Consider the following 18742-nt stretch of genomic DNA (forward strand, 5'->3'; position numbering starts at 1 on the left):
CTGGGCCACCTCTTCCTTGCCAAGGACTGCGTAGGTATGTCTTTCAAATAAAAACAGACCTGGTGGGCTGCACCGTCACCTCTCCCTCTCACTTTCTTCTCCCACCCTGTCGCATTCGTCAGTCGTAACGTGGGCTGTTTGACACGAACCCCATCCTGGAGGTGAAGGGATGGGATTTTCTGTTCCCCTCCCGCCCCTGGGGACAGCTGGTGGCAGGGAAGGCGGCTCCCCTGCAGAGGACCTGGCTGCTTGTGGGAGGAAGCTCTTGCTTTACAGCAACAAGAAGGGCAGATACTTTTCCTTGGAAAAAACTCCAGTCTGGCCTTGGGTTTTTAAGGCAACCAAATACACACATATGCCCCTTGCAAAGACAGAGTTAAGACCTTGTCTTAATGCAGATACAGATGCAAAGTGCCCAGCCACGCACTCCTACGTGTTTTGGTCGTCTTCCTGGGTGTCTTTTTCACAGTCGCAGTTTTTCCGCAAATAGCGGCGATTCCAACGTAACTCGGAGCGCTGGTTCTGCTCAGAAGGTCTTTTCGTTGCTCATCCCCCTCCTGCGTTGTCTCCTTCGTCGTCTTCGTTCGTTCTTGTCTGGCGCCTTTCGCTGGAGGCGATGCACAAAGGCTGCTCTTGCCTGCCGGAGCTTGTTGTTGTCTTCAGGAGCTGGGCAGGCAAAGACAGCTCTGGTGTGAATCATTTTGCTCCTCCAGTGTAGGAGCTGCCACGAAGAATGATGAAGGGAGGGGGGAAAAAAAAAAAAAGAAAGTGAGAGGGAGTGTGTGCGCGCACAAATGAAGGTTGGGAAAGTGGGAGGGGTGTCCATGAGCAGGGCAGCTATCAGAGCCTTCTGCTCGGCAAGGTTTCGCCACGGGTAGCTACTTCTTCGTGCTGTACCCATTGCATTGATTCGTTTACCAGGATTATAGCCTTGCAAAGTAAGTACAGCTTTTTTTTTTTTCTTTGATACTTTAATTAATGCTGAACTAACACTTAACAATTTTCCATTGTGAGACGCAATCTTGTAGAGGGAGTGGGATAAGGAAATTTGTGCAAAAAAGATGTCATGGGGAATTAAAGGAGCAAAAAAGCCTTCTGAAACCACGAGTTTTTGTTTCATCCCAAAATTGCTGCATTTGCCACGCTGCATTTCTTCCCCCTGAAGAGAGTCGTTAGAAGCGGTGAATAGGATCTGGCAGGTGAGACAGCAAGGGCATTAGGATTTATTAAAATATTTATACTTCCTCTGGTTTATTGCCAATGGCTTTTCCCATATCAGAAAAAGCAGGCTGTGAATGATGGCGTGTAAAAATGCTGCATGTGTCAGAGCAGGACGTGGACTGCTTGTAAGTCTCTGTTACAGAAGAGTATTCCTCTCATTTTCTGCAGAGGTGTGTACACTCCGTTCTGTTTGCTTGGAGTCATTCATCAAGTGACTAATCCACACTTGTTTAAAGTGAAGGGCAGGAACTGAGGTCCAGTAATTGCCAATTTATTTTCAGTGTGACCATTTAGTTTGGAGAATGCACTGGCTGTTGAGGCACAACAAAGCGTCTTGTGTGGCTCATTTCTCTCTTGCCTTCCCGGAGCGACTCTCCCTTCTGTATTGCTGACGGTGCCTTTTCTCCAGCCGTACGAGACGCTCTGGTCCCACGTCAGTCTGGAGTCTTGCACTCCTCAAAGAAATGTCTGTTCAGAGGAAGTTGTGTCCTCCTTGCATAGCCAGGTAGTCTGCCAGGTGGAGAGTTGTCGTCTGTGTAGAAGTAAGAAGAAAAGGTTCACAGAAGTCTTTTATCTCCTTTACATTTTGTGTTTGTTGAGTAGGAGCAAGTGGGGTCAGGTTAAATGCTTGAGCTAATTTCAAAGATTAATGCCTGGCTTGTGCAGCATACGCATGGGTTGTTTCATATCATTTATCCTCTCAGTGGAAGTTTGTTTGAACTGGAGAGACTACGGCGCTGGCACTCGCAGCTCCGGAGCTGTAAACCCTGCACAGCCCCCCAGCACTGTCCATGCTTTGTCTGACACAGGTGTCTTCTCCTGGATGGACTGCTTGACCAAAGCAAGAAGAAAACAAGCACTTGTTCTGCTTTATCAGATTATCCCTATCGTATCGCTAACTTCACTTGTCAGATGTTTTCACACAGACATTGCTATTCTTCTGAGTCTATTTGTAAAAGATAAACTATATTTAGCTTTCCTTTTAGTAAGCAGATAGTAAACAAAACCTCTCTGTTGTTTTTTTTCTTTTGTTTTGTTGTTCTTGCATTCAAGAGTGATTAAGCAAAAATGGTGTCTTATACAAATAAACGAGTTTAAATGATGTTTTTCTAAACTGGTTCTGTAGCCTTTCAGCTCACTTCTGTATCTGGAAGTGTTCCTGTAACGCTGTGGCAGAGCCACACTTTTAAGCAGAGCTGGGTGGATCACAAGCTGCCTGTGCTTAGAAGATGCCCCAGTGCCGCGGGCCTCTCTGGAAGTGCTGACATGCCACTTTCCCAGGAAAGGAGGGACTCAGCAAGAATCCTCGCAGCAGGCCTTCTTAAAATTTCATTTTCAATTTTTTGACTCCTCCCTGTTTGAGGGTTCCCTGTGATTACTGACTCAGGAGCTGCCTCTGGTTTCTAAGACTGCCGATGGGCAGCTAATGGGCTTTCCTCTTGATGCGAGCCTCAACCCTTCTCACTTGACTGGAACTGGCTTTGATGGGCTCACAAGGCTTGGGATGCTTGAGGCGTCAAGGACATTCAAGATTTTGTAATATTTAATACAGTAAATTCCTTTCAAGAATATGAATGTCATGAGCTGCTAAGTGTCGTAACATCATTAATACATGGAGCATAAAAGAACTGACTGACCAGGTGCCGTTGAAAAAGATGGTGAAATAGAAATTATTCTTGGCTATCCAGCCCATTATTCAAGGTTAAGGGTGAAACTGAGGGTTTTTTCCAACAAAATGCCCTGAATCAGCATTATTTCAATGGTAGCACTAAAAGAAAGAATTTATAAGAATGGAGAGCTTTACCACTACCAGAAATAGTTTCACTCAGCACAGAGGAAGCTTTGAGAGTATCAGCAGTTACTGGGTGAACAAAAGGTAAATAAAAGATTCACCACGAAATACCTCCTGTTTTCCTCACGGAAAAGGAACATCGAAACTTTGTAGAAAATGATCCAACATGAACACTATCAGAGTTACCAGTGAGGTTAGAAAAGAAGAGCTTTTAAGCCTTAGTACAGCTTTTCATTGGCACAAGGAAGAAGAGTTTCATTCAATTTTGCAAAATTTACTATTTTATTTTCTTACTCTGAGTCTTTTGCAACCCAAGGAAGCAGAACACAGGTAGCACATGCACATCTTAAAATCACCCTAGGCTTGCCAATATAACTGAAAATACTAATGTTGGGATGACAGCAGAGCATGTGCAATATTAAGCCAGAACGGAACAAGAAGCATTTTTAAGCGGTTATGATTGCATATTGATTTTTAGCCTGTAAGGAAGATCCAGAGGCCTAAATAGAATAATATCAGGCCAGCCAGCACTAAAGAGTGATATTCTACCCCAACAGCAAGTACGATTTTTTTCAGGTGAACTGCGTGCCTCTTTCTGCGTTGTGAGATTCTTCATATTGTTTGTCTTCTTGAGGGTGGTAGATGTTGAATGACACATTCTTGGTCCCCTGGGTAATTTTCCACCAGGTCCTCAGTAAGAAATACCTGGGAAGTTGGTACTTGCCCCAGATCTTCAAATTTTAGCTGGGAGGGGGGAGCAGAGAGAGGGAGAGAGATAAGAAGTCAAAGTATACATATTTATGGTGTGTTCAAGTGTGAATGGTTGAGTTAATGGGGAAGATAAGACAGGTAGCCTATGCAAGGGAGTTTATTTAAGACGTGCACAGGCACAGAGGTGCAAGTCTGGGATGAGAAACTGCAGAGAGGCATTTCAGAGGATGACTTTACGTTTGCCCCTTTGCCCCTGCTGTTCCAGGTTGCTCCCTCATCAGCAGTCTCAGTCGTTCCAATTTGTTTTAACTGTCTTTTGCTACTGCTGTGCCCAAAGCTCTCCTCCTTTGAGGTGTGTGCTGAGCCCATGGTTACTGGCAAGCTTGGCTTTTCTGGTAATTAGTTGCTTTCATGTGTGAGAAGTGACTACGTAAATGAGATAGATGGTTGCGGTGCTGGGCTGGAGCTTAGTTCTCCCTTTACACCCATAAGATCTCCGAGACGTGTTTCCTGCACCTCAGCCTGACGTCAGCTCGATGCCTGCTGACGCCGTAAAATGGGATCTCACGTGGATGATCTCTCCTTACCAAGCAGCTGCTGGGCACTGCCAGGCGACTGGAAGGTGGGCAAGTCCGGCCAGACCCATTCTGAACTCAGGGTTCTGGCAAAGCCTCTAGCAGTTGCAAAGCAAACTCCTCTATATTTTTATGTGGGGATAACTTTCTTCAGGGATACATATTTAATGTTTCCCCTCCTCAAGACAAATTCCTGTTTTCTTTTTTTCCAAGCGGGAGGGGGATTTGTTAGCAAACAGCTTGTTGCCAATACCAACAGTCAGAACGCTTTGCGAGCGTGCAGTGCTGGTTAGGTGGGCTTTTCAAACATGGATTTAAAAAGCATTGGTTTTATGCCTGTATCTTTTTTTTTTTATTTTTCCTTAATTAGATTGTGCAATGCATTTCAGTAACCTTTTCTAGGTTTACAGGCATCTTTTAGCCCACAACAAACCAGTTGCCAAATAGAATGGTTGCCTTACCAAATAGATCCGAGAGCATTTATAAGTTAATTAGAATGAAAATAAAGAGATTTGTATTGTGAAAGACCTTCTAATTCAAACAGGACTTATGAGTAAATCTAAGTGTTCTCTTTACCTTGTCGCAGGCAAATTAAGCACACATTCTGTTACTCCCATGAAAATATATGAATACCACAGATGATTTGGAAGTTATTCATTACTGTCAAGTACCACAACTGCTCCCCAGCGTACATTAGTGTCAGATGTTCAGCTAAGTTTGGGCAGCATGACACGTGCACTCAGATAGGAGATTGTTCTAATTCAAAACGCCTTTCCCAACCGGGATGAGAGTGAACGGTCAGGAAAGATCCCTTGCTGGAGACATTTCCCTGCCTGTATGTTCCCTCGTCCCCTTTCCGTCTTCGCGTACCTTGCTGCTCTCACCCGGTCAGATCTCTCCTGGCTAGGATGAAAGTGATATGAACTGGGTAAGGAAATGTTTGAGACTGCAGTATTGGGTAAGTAAATGTTTGAGACTGCAGTATTAGCTAGTCAGTTATTGGAGAAAAATCCCTGTCCTTAGGGTGTTTCTCAAAAGATTAGCAAACCTCCTACCAATGTAAGAAATAACTGACTTTCCTTTTCGTAACAGGATAAAATCTCAGAGCTTGAAATGGAAGTGCAGATAGGTGTGTGTCTGGATGAGAATACACCTTTTAAAATCACCTCTCCACATCATATTTGTTCAAATATTTTGCCATTTTTCCTAGAGAGAGCAAATGCTGGAGATACTTTTTAGGGTCTGTGTGAAATCTTATGCCTTTTGAAGTCTCTCCCAATATTCATCTTTTCCATTTACTTTCTGTCTCTGTCAATAGCTTTGATGGAGCTGTTTAGCCCCAGTTTTAACAGATTCCCTTTTTTTTTAGGGATAACAAATATTGGGGGCAGAGTGGTGTCAAATTCACTATGCTAAAGGGGTTGTCTTCTGTGTGCTTGTTGGTCTAAAGCCAGGCTTGTGCTATTGACTGAAGCTCTGTGGTTCACCCACGTTAGCTTGAATCTATACAAACACGCTTACACCAAAGCTCAATTTCAGGTATGTGCAAGCAGTCTGGAAGATGAGAATAATCCCTGGCTTTCCCAGAGCGTGAACTGCAGCGACTGTCGCCTGGGCACCACCCATCCCATTCCTGACTGCACAGATCATCTAACAGCCCGGCGGCAACTGCGGTTGTTAAGAATGGCTAGGAAAATATTTGCAGTGAAAACAGTGTAAGTGATGAGTGGGCACACAGAGTATTTATTTAGGAGGTCTTCTTTAAGTTTCTAGGACAATCTCAACCTACAGGACCAGACAGCTTTCTGGAGACTTCTAGCAAGGCTATGGAGAGTGGGGAATCATCCTGTAGAGGAAGGACATATACCAAAGCTAAAGCTTTAATGAACAATTAGCTGTGAAGCAAGAGACAGGAAAGATTATGAGACTATTAAAGGCCTCTCTGAGAGTCAGCAGAGCCCAGAGCATAGGCACGGTACCTTATAAGTTGGCACATTTTAGGACTATCAATTAAAAACAGATTAAATTCATATGTGATCTAATTTGACTGCGTATGCATGGGTTATCCAGACCTACCTAGATTTCTCCAAGTGCTTCTGGTAATCCTGGCTCCATGTAACGTGGCATTGCCAGCTGTCACTGGAAGGTGATGGCTGTTACTGAACCACTCACACTTCTTGGCTGGACATGGGTGAGATCTTCTTTGCTCCTCAGGAGCTGCTGGTGTGTTCTGAACCTGAGTGGGCTTGACCAGGTCCTCCCCTTCTCTCTCTGTAGGTTCAAGCTGCCCAGTTCCCATACTGGTGTCCAGCCTCCTTCAGCAATGAAATCAGTGCTCTGACCCAGCCCCAGCACAGTGGGAGATAGAGTTATGCTCTGTGTGTCATCTCTCTTTTCCCTTTTCTGTTTCAGAATGACGATGGACGCTCTGCAGCTAGCAAACACTGCCTTTGCAGTTGACATGTTCAAAAAACTATGTGAGAAGGACAAAAGAGCCAATATTATTTTTGCCCCACTGTGTGCCTCAACATCTCTGGCTCTGGCATATAAAGCTACGAAAGGTGATACTGCAGACCAGATAAAACAGGTAAGCTGTCAGCATCCTCTTCTGTGGCTGCGAAATTATGTGGCTGTTGGAGGTGGCTTTCTTATTTATTCTTGTTAATACTCTACTGGACAGCTGGCTCCCTTGTAAGCCAGGCTGCAAACCATCCATTTGAAATTCCTGAATGGTTCCACGCACCATGGCTTCACACAGCCAAAGAGGTTGAAAATCTGGCATAAAGAAAAAGCTTTCTCAAGCGTATACAAGGTGGAGGGGCCCATGGCAGAGCCCTCAACAGCTGCATTAAAGCCGTGTCTCCTTTTAGTGTAGTGTTGACTGTGGCTGAAAATCACTGCATTTTCTGGATAATTGGTTTTTTTCATTATTCAAGAACGCCTAAGCTTTACAGAATTGGAAATAATCTTGCTGTTATCTATCAGCAGCGAGTAAGCTTAACAGCCCTGTCGCCGGCGTTTCCCCTTTCTCCTGCAACACAGCTGAGAGGAGGCTAAGGCAGTAGGAGAGGGCACAACGTGGATGTTTCTCCTCACAAGCAGCTCATGGTGTTCAAGGGGTTTCCGACACCGCGATGCAGTGTGGCAGTCCTGGTGCCATCAGCTTTACCAAGCTCAAGGAGGCAACCTCACAGCCTCCTCCGCTGCCTCCGCGTGAGCAGAGATTTTTATCCCAGCGAGGGGGCCCGTGGTTTCTGCAGTTACCTAGAGGTGAATGAGAAGCAAATTCAGTGTGCATTTATATGCTGATTATCACCTTGCTCTGAGGGACGTTCTGCATATTTGAATACGTTTTCCCTCCTTTGGGAATTGCTCCCTGTCCTGTCTCGTTCACTGAAGGTACCCGTGAGCAGCCTCCTGTGCCACAGATTACAGTGAGCCCCGTGCTATTCGCAGAGGTGCAAAGCAATATATCCACTTGGCTTTGCAGATTTAAAAAAAAAAAAATCATTAAAAATCATTAAAAAAAAATTAAAAATGAACTCTAGATCTTTTTTTGTATTAATTTAAGACACCTTGCAGCTGCCTCACCATTTCAAAATTCAAGCGCTGGCTTTCAAATGGGAGAGTTCAAAGTATCAACCCGGGCTTAATTTCGTTTTCACTTGTGCCTGCGATTTGCTTTGAACCATCCCATAATAAGTCAATGTACACATCCACAAATGGACTTCTGTTACACAAGCGCATTTACGTTTCACATTTCTCAAGCAGTCTATAAAAAGTGCTGACTGCAGACACCAAGGAGAACTTGGTATGTTTTTAAATGAAATATCTCCTATTTTACACGTCTGGTCCAGCTTCTGCCTGCCCCTGAGTTCGTGCTTGGGTTTTAAATACTGGACACCAAAGGAGCCAGATTGTCAGTCTTACTCTGGAATATCAGTTAACGAACTTGCTAAAAGCTGTCCCGGGTAGAGAAGTCGCAGGAGCGTAGCTTTCTCCCCAGTTTCCAGGCACAGAAGTGTTTTCTGCAGTTACAGTAAGAAATAAAAGTGCTGGAGGAAAAGGAAAGAAGTTGAGAAAGTTGTTTCTGAGGAAATGGCTGCGGAGTTTGGCTAGGAGAGATGGGCTGCTGCTGTCTCCTCGGGGGCTTAGTTCCTTCTGCTCCCGGTGAGCAAGGAGAGGGGAGGGCACGGAGGGGTGGCTAAGGCAGAGCACCCGCTTGCTGTGTCTGTGGGGATCTGATGTGCTCAGGGAGAGAGAGCAGGAGCGGGGGACAAAGGGAGAAGAAGGTTGCTAGCACCTGCTGTACCCCATGTGGGAATTTGAGAAAGATTGCCTGGAATCACAGAATCACAGAATGGTCAGGGTTGGAAGGGACCTCTGTGGGTCACCCAGTCCAACCCCCTGCCGAAGCAGGGTCACCCAGAGCAGGCTGCACAGCACCGCGTCCAGGCAGGTCTGGAATATCTCCAGAGGAGACTCCACAACCTCCCTGGGCAGCCTGGGCCAGGGCTCCGTCACCCTCAGAGGGAAGAAGTTCTTCCTCGTGTTCAGCTGGAGCTTCCTCTGCTTCAGTTTGTGCCCGTTGCCCCTTGTCCTGTCGCTGGGCACCACTGGAAAGAGTCTGGCCCCGTCCTCCTGACACCCACCCTACAGATATTTATAAGCATTTATAAGGTCCCCAATGAAACAGCCACCATCGAAGGCCCTGCAATAAGCAGACATAGAAGTTCAGTTCGTATTTACAGGGTTATTTTCAAAAAAAAAAAGAGGAGGAACCTCTCACATCTGCTGCCTAAAAGCAGTGAGAACTTCCTAGAACCGAACTCGTCATTCCCAGGAGCTGGGAGGTGGCCGTGTGTAGACCAGCAGCCCTACCTCCAGCTCATACTTTGTCTACCAAAACAGACATAGTTATCTGGTCTACTTTTGCTGCAATATCGTGTGATGTCATGTCCCAGTCACAGCAATCAGAAAACTTGATGATCTGTTCAGCGTTTTTAAAGGTGTAGCCCACTCCGAGGAAGGAGACTAACTGGGACTCTCATTTATCTGGCTTAAAAGCTCCAGGTTTTTGGACAGGAATGTAATTTTGGTGAAAACCTTACTACAGAGTGTTAATCAAGTGATCCACATCACCAGCATGAACAGGTCTATTGGTTTCTTTGAAATGTTCAAAGGAAAGACCTGTGTTTGTTTCGTTAAAGTTCTGGTAGAATCACGTTTTTAGATTTATATGAGGATATAAAAGAAAAATGATTTCTGAATAACAACAGAGAGAGGCTGTGTTGTTAGCTTAGATATGAAAAGCCACAACTCTAGTCACAAACCAGCATTTTTTCTTTTTTCTAAGCTATTTGGAATGTTTAGATAACAATAATAATATATGCTTAGTATTTTATTATGCTCATTTAACAGGTACTCCATTTACAAGATGTCAAAGATGTTGCTTTCGGGTTTCAAACAGTAACTTCCGATGTTTCCAAACTCAGCTCTTTCTTTGCGCTGAAAATGGTCAAACGGCTCTTTGTGGACAAGGCGCTTCATCCTACCACAGTAAGTCCTGCAGAACAGCCCCGGTGCTACGACTTGCTTGGCCAGCATGTTATAGAATCATAGAATCATAGAATCGTAGAAAGTTTTGGGTTGGAAGGGACCCCCAGAGGTCATCTAGTCCAACCCCCCCGCAGCGAGCAGGGACACCGCTAACGAGATCAGGGTGCTCAGAGCCCTGTCCAACCTGGGCTTGAATGTTTCCAGGGATGGGGCCTCCACTGTCTCTCTGGGCAACCCGTTCCAGTGTTTCACCACCCTCATTGTAAAGAATTTCTTCCTTCTATGCAGCCTAAACCTACCCTGTTTTAGTTTAAAACCATCACCCCTCGTCCTGTCACTGTTGTCTCTACTAAAAGTAGAGTTGTCTCTACATCTTTCCTGTAGGCTCCCTTTAAGTACTGGAAGGCTGCAATCAGGTCTCCCTTGTTGTTGATCTCCCTTGATGTTGACGGGTCACGGTGTCAGACTTCGGTGCTTTTTGAAATAAATTCTCTCGCTTTTGCCTGCTGCTTGACTAGATTCAGAGGGTGAACAACAGAATACTCTCTGCTGCCATAAAAGTCTGTAGGAGGGCGAGTGTGCTGCTTGGCCCCAAGCTACGCAACGATTACAACATTTGTGGTTCTGTCATTAATGTGCTTTGGGTCAGTAGGCTCAGGAGGTTTTGAAGGCAATATAAATTCTACGCCACATCAAGGTGTTTGCATTGTAAGTAGGAGTGAAAAGGAGTTTTAAAGCAAGTTGGTGGCGCAAGTGTCTGTCCAGTTCACACACCCATGTAATTACTGCATGAACTGCAGCTTTTGTAATCAGTTTGAGGAGGCAGGAGCCTGGCTATTGAAACAGCACAAGTGAGGAAAGTGGTGGTTGGCCTTATAACTTATGGACCTTGCAAATACCTGAGAAAAATGTTACGGGTGTTTTATTCCCCTGCAGAGTCGCCTTTGTATAGGGACAAAGGTAAGGACAACATCAGCCTAAAAGTGATGTTTCAGAAAACTCAGCGTGCTTAACGATGCTCAGCTTGCCTGCTGTTCAGCCTTGGCTACAGCAAAGGCCGGTACCCATCCACAGCAACAAACTTCTCACCAGGCAAGGACAGACATGACGTGAGCAGCCCGTGGCCTTGACCTCAGCCCCCTCTCTTGCCCACGCCGGGACTGGGGGTTGCCTTACCCTTTCCAGCTCTGGCAACGTGTGGCTCACTCCTGCCATACCAAAGTTACTTTTTCTGCTGTTGTAATGCCGTTGGGTTGAAGGCAGCCTTGGGGGTGATGTGATGTGATGTCACCTGCTGTTATTTGGTAGTGATCCATCGTAACAAGGTCCCCAGCTACCCTGCGGTGAAGCTGGGGATGCTGAGGTTGCAGGCTGTCATTGAGTGGATGGAGTTTAACCAAGGATGGCTTTGGTACCTTGTGTCTTTCAGGACTTTGTCAACTCCACGAAGAGGCCTTTTCCATCTGAGCTGGAATTAGTGGAGTTCAAAGAAAAGGCTGAGGAAACCCGACAGAAGATCAACAAATCTCTGTCAGAGCTAACTGATGGTGAGCACAGCTTAACCTTGGGGCTCTTCTTCCTCTGAAGAAAGAGAGCTTTGTCCTCAGGACACCTCTTTACCAGTGCTTTCAGAAGTAAATACGTGGTGACAGCAATGGGACTAGACCTATCGTTTGGATTCGTGAGCGGGGTCGGCTGTGGCCTCTTGCCCTCGGGTGGTACAGACATGGAAGCGTGGGTGCGTGAGCCTGGTCCGTCCCGGGCCAGCACAGCCTTGCCCTGCCCGTGCAGTCCATGGGTGAAGGCAGGACCTGCCTCCCTGGTGCTCTGAATTTGTTGTCTTTTATGACACCACTTGAACAGGTCTGAAATGGGGACGCACAACATTTCCACACTCTTTTTGAAGTCCGTAGCAGCATTGGGTTATGAACTGTAATCAGAGAAGCATTTTTTTTGTTATTGTGGTTGTTTTATTCTCATGTGTCACTCTAGAAATGAGTGGCAGCTAGTCTGGAACTTCGCTTCGGTCTGGCTCTCCAAATGACAAACGATTTTTTGCTTACACCTGTTGAATATCACTGAAAATTCAGTACCTTCTTGAAGGTGCTAAACAAAAGCAGTAGACCTGTTTTTGATTCCATGCTATATAAGACAAGAAAAAAATGTCATTTGGAAGATCGGTCTTGATCTCAAATCCCATTTCAGACATTAAATTGCATTTTTAAGTAAGTGCTTCTGTTTGGAATTTCCCATTGGAATTAAAATCTCCTATTGTTGAGGTACAAGATGCAGATGTTTTAATTCAGTGAAGTGTTTCCATATTCAGTAGAGCAGTTGATGGATTGATAATGTATTGTTTTACTAACAACGAGCTTAAACCTGTTCACAGGCAAAATGGAGAATATTTTGAATGAGGACAGTGTAAGTGACCAGACTCAGATCCTCCTAGTTAACGCGGCTTATTTTGTCACAAACTGGATGAAGAAGTTCCCAGAGGCAGAGATCAAAGAATGTCCCTTTAAAGTCAGCAAGGTATGTTCTGAAAAAATAATAGAGCACTGTTTCCACTCGAGAAAATGCAATCTTTGAGCTGAGGAAATCCCAGTAAGAGAAAATGAGGAAAGTTTGTTATTACCATGGCATTCTTAGAGTCTTTTATCTGAGCATGTATGTTGTTGCGAGGATCCCTAAACCGATTTGCTTGTCGTGTTGTTTTTAAACTTTGCTGGTGCTTTCATATCCATCTTTCAAAGGCTCAGTGTGAAAACAGACTGTCCTGTTATTTAGGCAACGGCAACCAGTGACCAGAAGCTGCCATTGCCTGCAACAAGGGGATGCACGTTCTCATGGGTAGCTGAGGTTTCAGGGCTGCAGCCCAAAGCCAGCAGGGGTAAATCACAAAACATTGCATTTCTCGTGGTCACAGAGCTAGTGAAACGTCTACACACGTGAGGTGTCTCTGAGTACACCCCTGAGGCGCTTTCCTCCCCAGGGATGGCACCCCATCAATCTCCCTCTTTCCAGTCAGGCTCAGGACTGCAGCCCTCCGCAGATCAGCCCTGCTTGGCCACGAGGGCCAAGTGGGTGCAGCACCCGTGGCTCTTGCCTTCAGGAATCTCTGGCCAGTGATGAATATTGTGCAGCATTAAACCCAGACATAAAGCCGGGCAACATTTGTGAGATAAAGAGATTATGCTCCAAATATATGTATATATGTGTGTATATATACATGCACAAGAAAAGCTGGAGTTTCAAGTTCACTGAAAATATTAATAAATTACCACAGCAGCTACCAGTTTCAGCTAAAGAAGTTTTTAAAATTATACAATAAACAATAAATTTTTTAAAGTGAAATATCCCACTTTTTTTTTCCTAAAGTAACATTTTTCTACTGCATTTGAATTTTAAAATGAGTTTCTAGTTTGCAAATATTCCCTACAAAATAGAGTTTTGTTTTGTTTTGTTTAATTCATGAAAAACAAAGACCTATGCCTTTAGGTGAGCCTGAAATTTCTTCTTATTCTGTTTCAGCTCCTGAAGCAAAGTATCAGTTATTCATATGAACAGCTTGACCTCCACTGTTGAGATGTGCTCAGTGCTTTACACATACTGGCATTACGATGCCCTGTAGACAGTGTAGTTTGTAGTGCTCAGTGAAACAGGCACGAGGGGCCACCGAGATTAGGTAATTTTCTGTTTTAAGGCACATCCCCAGTCTGCTGCTATTGTATTAAGTAGACTTGTGTGCCACTTTTCTTTGGAAAGCTGCCTACTGTAGAGAGCCAACAGCTTTCACTACAAGGGGCTCTTCACAGAATCACAGAATCACAGAATAGTAGGGGTTGGAAGGGACCTCTGTGGGTCACCCAGTCCAACCCCCCTGCCGAAGCAAGGTCACCTACAGCAGGCTGCACAGGACCTTGTCCAGGCGGGGCTGGAATATCTCCAGAGAAGGAGACTCCACAGCCTCCCTGGGCAGCCTGGGCCAGGGCTCCGTCACCCTCAGAGGGAAGAAGTTCTTCCTCGGGTTCAGCTGGAGCTTCCTGTGCTTCAGTTTGTGCCCATTGCCCCTTGTCCTGTCACTGGGCACCACTGGAAAGAGCTTGGCCCCATCCTCCTGACACCCACCCTGCAGATATTTGTAAGCATTTATAAGGTCCCCTCTCAGCCTTCTCTTCTTCAGGCTGAACAAGCCCAGTTCCCTCAACCTCTCCTCGTAGGGGAGATGTTCCAGTCCCCTCATCATCCTCGTAGCCCTCCGCTGGACTCTCTCCAGTAGCTCCTCAACTTTCTTGAACTGGGGAGCCCAGACTTGGACAGAGTACTCCAGATGAGGCCTCACTAGGGCAGTGTAGAGGGGAAGGAGAACCTCCCTCGTCCTGCTGGCCACACTCTTCTTGATGCACCCCAGGATCCCATTGGCTTTCTTGGCAGCCAGGGCACACTGCTGGCTCATGGTCAACCTGTTGTCCACCAGGACACCCAGGTCCCTCTCCGCAGAGCTGCTCTCCAGCACTCTTAAAGTGGGTTTCATTACCTATGAAAGGCAACAAATTCTCAACTACAGCTTACATGCAAGCTTGCAAACTTTTCCCTCTTGCCACCTTAGTTGTGAATTAAAAGGAATGCTAGATTGTTTCCTCTGTGTTTTGCAGACTGAAACCAAACCAGTGCAAATGATGAATCTGGAAGCTACTTTTTGTCTGGGCTATGTAAAAGAACTGAATGTTTCCATCCTCGAGCTTCCATGCCTTAACAAACATATAAGCATGCTCATTCTGCTGCCCAAAGAGATCGAAGATGAGACCACTGGCTTGGAAAAGGTGAGAGGAAAAAATAAAATTGGTATGATGCTTCCTTTGGAAACAGCACGCTTATAATGCCATAAGCTTAGGGAAGGTTTTTGTTAACTTTTAAATAACTTTAGGCTATGTAGAAAGAAAAAAAAAAAAAGTAGGATTCCTGTGAATTTACCTTCTCATTCTGCTTCTCTGCTCCTGATGTCGTATTTGCAATGTCATCATTTCTGCTGTGGCCAAGTGTGAGATCTGAACAAGACTTGGTTTCAGACAGGGCCTCACAGAAGACAGTGTAAAGTACAGAAGGTGCCCGTGATGCACTTCAGAAGTCCGCATCGACAATCTGCCCCAACAAATTAATTTGCATTTAAAGATTTTTATTCTTGGTATAGTAAAGTGCTTAAACTCATACTTACGGGGTACTCAGCAGTGCTGACTTTATTTACTCTGGTGTCCTCATTTTTTTCAATTGGCATGTATCTACGATTTTTTTTCCTAAGGTCTTACATTTCTCCAGGTTTTAATTTTGAGCAGAGGTGTCTGAAAAGGACACATTTCTATTACAATTGCACAGAAATGTGAAGAATAAGGCATTTCCTAAAGAACAGCTATTTCTTATATAATTTCTCTATGGAAATGATAAAACATATTTTCACCCCTCTTCAAAACTTAAGGATTGAGAGACGGATGATCTTATAAATCTCGTTTGTAAAATCTCTGCCCTTACAGCTGTAAGGTCCTTTTACATGTGGGAGTAAATTACAGAACATGCATACCTTAAAATGCAAGTGAGGCCATTCCTAGCACCGATTTGTTGTGGCCCCAGATTCTGCCTCCTCACTCCCCCGTTTTTAAAACTCTGCTCAAACAGCTGCATGTCGTATTGAGATCAGGCTCTGGATTTGGAGTCTTTTTGTGTCCCAAATACCAGCCATTTCATTACTTGTAGGGCCAGGAGTCAAGACTTCTGGATCCGCTGGTTGGCCGGGTGTAACCTGGGTGGGGGCTGTCTTTCTCAGGTTCCTTCCTACGGTTGTTGAGGTGATTGGGTATCAAAAGCTTGTAAGGGGCTGATAGTCAGAGCGTGTGTGTTCAGTGCCATTGCTCTGGGGGCACATCCTATGCATTAAATCATATATACGTCAATATAGCTGGGAGCATGTTCACCCTGAATGCTCCAGTCGCGAATTCAAAAGCAAAGGTGGCCATTTGGACTTTATTCTTTGGGGCTTGACAGGAGTGGGATGTTCAGGAGTGGTCTACTTTTTTCTCTCTTTCCTTGAATTGCTGATTAATTTCCTCTGTTCCTTTCTGACTTCAGCTGGAAAAGGCACTCACCGACAAGACGTTATTACAGTGGACCAATCCCAGCATGATGGCCAACACCAAAGTGAATGTATTTCTTCCAAAGTTTAGCTTGGAAAGCAGTTATGACCTGAAGCCATTTCTGGAAAGCCTGGGCATGACAAATGTCTTTGATGAGAGCGCATCAGATTTCTCTGAAATGTGTGAGACCAAAGGTGTGGTTTTGTCCAAGACCATCCATAAAGTCTCTTTAGAAGTAAATGAACAAGGTGGCGAGTCCCGAGAGGTACCAGGATATCGGATTCTGCAACACAAAGACGAATTTAAAGCTGACCACCCATTTATCTTTTTGTTTAGGCACAACAAAACTCGCAACGTGATTCTTTCAGGCCGATTCTGTTCCCCTTAAGCAGGGTGTATTCATTATGAAAAAGCACAGTTACATTTACGGTGACGCACGTTCCTGTAAAGCTTGGCATCCTGACTATCACCTTTGAAAGGAAATCTAAGAGGTTCATATATCAGCTGGGTAATGCAACGTACTCTACATATGCAGCACAACTAGTTTATCTCCTCGTGTTTCATCCCCTTGAGCTGAAGGATTCCCACTGTGAACAACACATCGTATTTTACTGAGAAGTATCCCAGCCTCAGCAGCAAGTATATTTTCTTCCTCCGTGACATCTTTTTCCCCAAAACAAAGTGAACTGATTGATAGACCCAGAGCTAGAAGGGGCTGTGGGAAGAAGAGCTATGTTCCTTCTCCCTAGCCAAACCACCCTCCCTCATGACCCACACTCTGCGGATTCCTACTGCCTAGAAGGGGAAAATGCGGACATGTGGTGTGATAGCCCTCCCCTGGTACCTGGCTACGCCCTGGTGGTCCTGGGTGCCCTCCCAGGCCCTGCCAACGCCTGGGGAAGCAGTGCCCATGTTCTGCAGAGCAGCAAGACAATTCAGGCCAGCATCAGAGTTTGCAGCTGCACTGAGACCGGTGGATGCAAGAGGCAATAATCATGGTGACAAAATGCGTACCCAGAAGACTTTTCAGCGTGAGCTACGTCAGTTCATAGATTGGAGAGGTTGGGCTCTGCTGCGTGGGATTTTTTGGCTCATTGGCCTTCAGACGTGGCAGAGGGGACCAGTTCACTGCAGCTACGAGAAGTCCTGTTGTACGTATCCTGAGAAAAAGAACGTTACGCAATACTAGGATAGAAAATAGTTGGATTAATACTGGAAGTGCCACACTTTTCACACACAGATTATCTGCCATTTCTAGTTCTGGATTCAGCATTTAGGAGACTCCATGCACTTAGTTAATGCCTGAGGCATGAGAAAGAAATAAGGACTTCGACTTGAGTGAGGTTAACATTGTAATTACCAGTTTCCAAATTCCATATGAAATCATGGTAATCAGATTTCATTTCTATCTAAAGACTGCCTGCTGCATATGTTCAGTACTAGTTTACCTAATTACTGTTCAGAATAAAACGCTATAAAACCTGTGTCCAAAGTCTGCAGTACCTCCAGTGTCAGACTGTGCGTTCACTCTCATGTGTTCACTGACAGTGTCAGTGCTCACTCTTGACCTCCAATAAACGACAGGAATGGAAATCAACAGATTCACTTAGGCCACAGAGTCAAAACAAAAAAACTAAATCAATGTCTGGATTGCCCTTCTGGACCACATGATGATAGTTGCCAGTAAGGACTATGTTACCAGCTGGTCACAATAGACAGAGAATTCAGTTATGTATCCTCAGAAAATGGGAGCATTTTATCTGAGAATTCCTCCTGGTGCTTCAGGACGGAAAGAAACTGGAAAGAGATATGTAAATGGGCACATGCAATTGCTAACACGCATACCTCTCTGCTAACACCAGAGAACAGCACGGCGGTGGATTTGGAGACAAGAATTCTGTTTTGATTCTTGTCCTTGGCCACCCACGAGAAGCCTTTAGTCACAATGATTCAGTGTTTTTACCAGTTTCCTTCGCTCTGTGGTCCTTTAGTAGGCTCTGACACATTTTTAATGCCAGGGGGTTAACTGGAGTCATTGGCCTGTATCTTTGAAGGCACTGAGGGGACTAACTTCAACCAAAGCCAATGGGAGGTGAGAGCCTGCAGACCTCTGGGGGTCTTTGCTGATATGCATCAGGTGTCCTGATACATGGGTAGTAGTCAGAAGAAGAATACAAAATAAAACAATTATTTTGCAGCCCATCCTGTTTGAGAAGGAATTGCCTACAAAGATCTTTACCAGCTCAGTAACTTCAGTGATAGCTGAATGACTGGGGAATGTTTTATACACCCCATCGTCTGATCTGTTTTGGAGGACAGGGTCAGAGCTATCCAGAGCTGTCATCCCTGTGATTTCTACTGGTTCTCCTGTAGGAGGTGGGTGAGGGCATTGCCTGTGGGGTTGATGGCTGACTGAGCAGCTGCACAGGCAGTCCAAGACGGACTAGTTGCCTATGGTCTGTACAGTTTGTTTGTGTTTGGGTGCTGACTTTTGGTCAGGTAGTTCCAGTTGTACAGCAGGCCGTATCACACTTACTGCTACATCTGTGCTGGTCTGCTAGACTGATGAAAACCTCTGGCAGATTGCCCCATACCTCTTTTTCTGCCTGGATGAGATTTCCTGAAGGAGAGAAGCTCAGATATCACTCTTTCAGCTTTTTCAGGTTCTGAAAACATTCCAGTCCAGGAGCCAGTCTTCATTCAGTGGAGGTCATACTCTGTTTAAATGCTGATCAGAGCACTTAGCACATCCACACAAA

General features: G+C 45.2%; 1 protein-coding gene across 1 annotated transcript; it reads left to right on the forward strand.

The window, feature by feature from the left end:
- Nucleotides 1-879: 879 nt before the first annotated feature.
- On the forward strand, nucleotides 880-17302 carry SERPINB5 (serpin family B member 5). The gene is made up of 7 exons (XM_009936476.2): nucleotides 880-938; nucleotides 6712-6886; nucleotides 9721-9858; nucleotides 11288-11405; nucleotides 12248-12390; nucleotides 14514-14681; nucleotides 15979-17302. The coding sequence occupies exons 2-7, from the start codon at nucleotides 6713-6715 to the stop codon at nucleotides 16369-16371; spliced, it is 1134 nt and encodes a 377-aa protein (XP_009934778.1). The 5' UTR covers nucleotides 880-938; nucleotide 6712; the 3' UTR covers nucleotides 16372-17302.
- Nucleotides 17303-18742: the final 1440 nt, after the last annotated feature.

The sequence above is a fragment of the Opisthocomus hoazin genome, chromosome 3, assembly GCF_030867145.1.
Source record: "Opisthocomus hoazin isolate bOpiHoa1 chromosome 3, bOpiHoa1.hap1, whole genome shotgun sequence".
Classification (NCBI taxonomy): Eukaryota; Metazoa; Chordata; class Aves; order Opisthocomiformes; family Opisthocomidae; genus Opisthocomus; species Opisthocomus hoazin.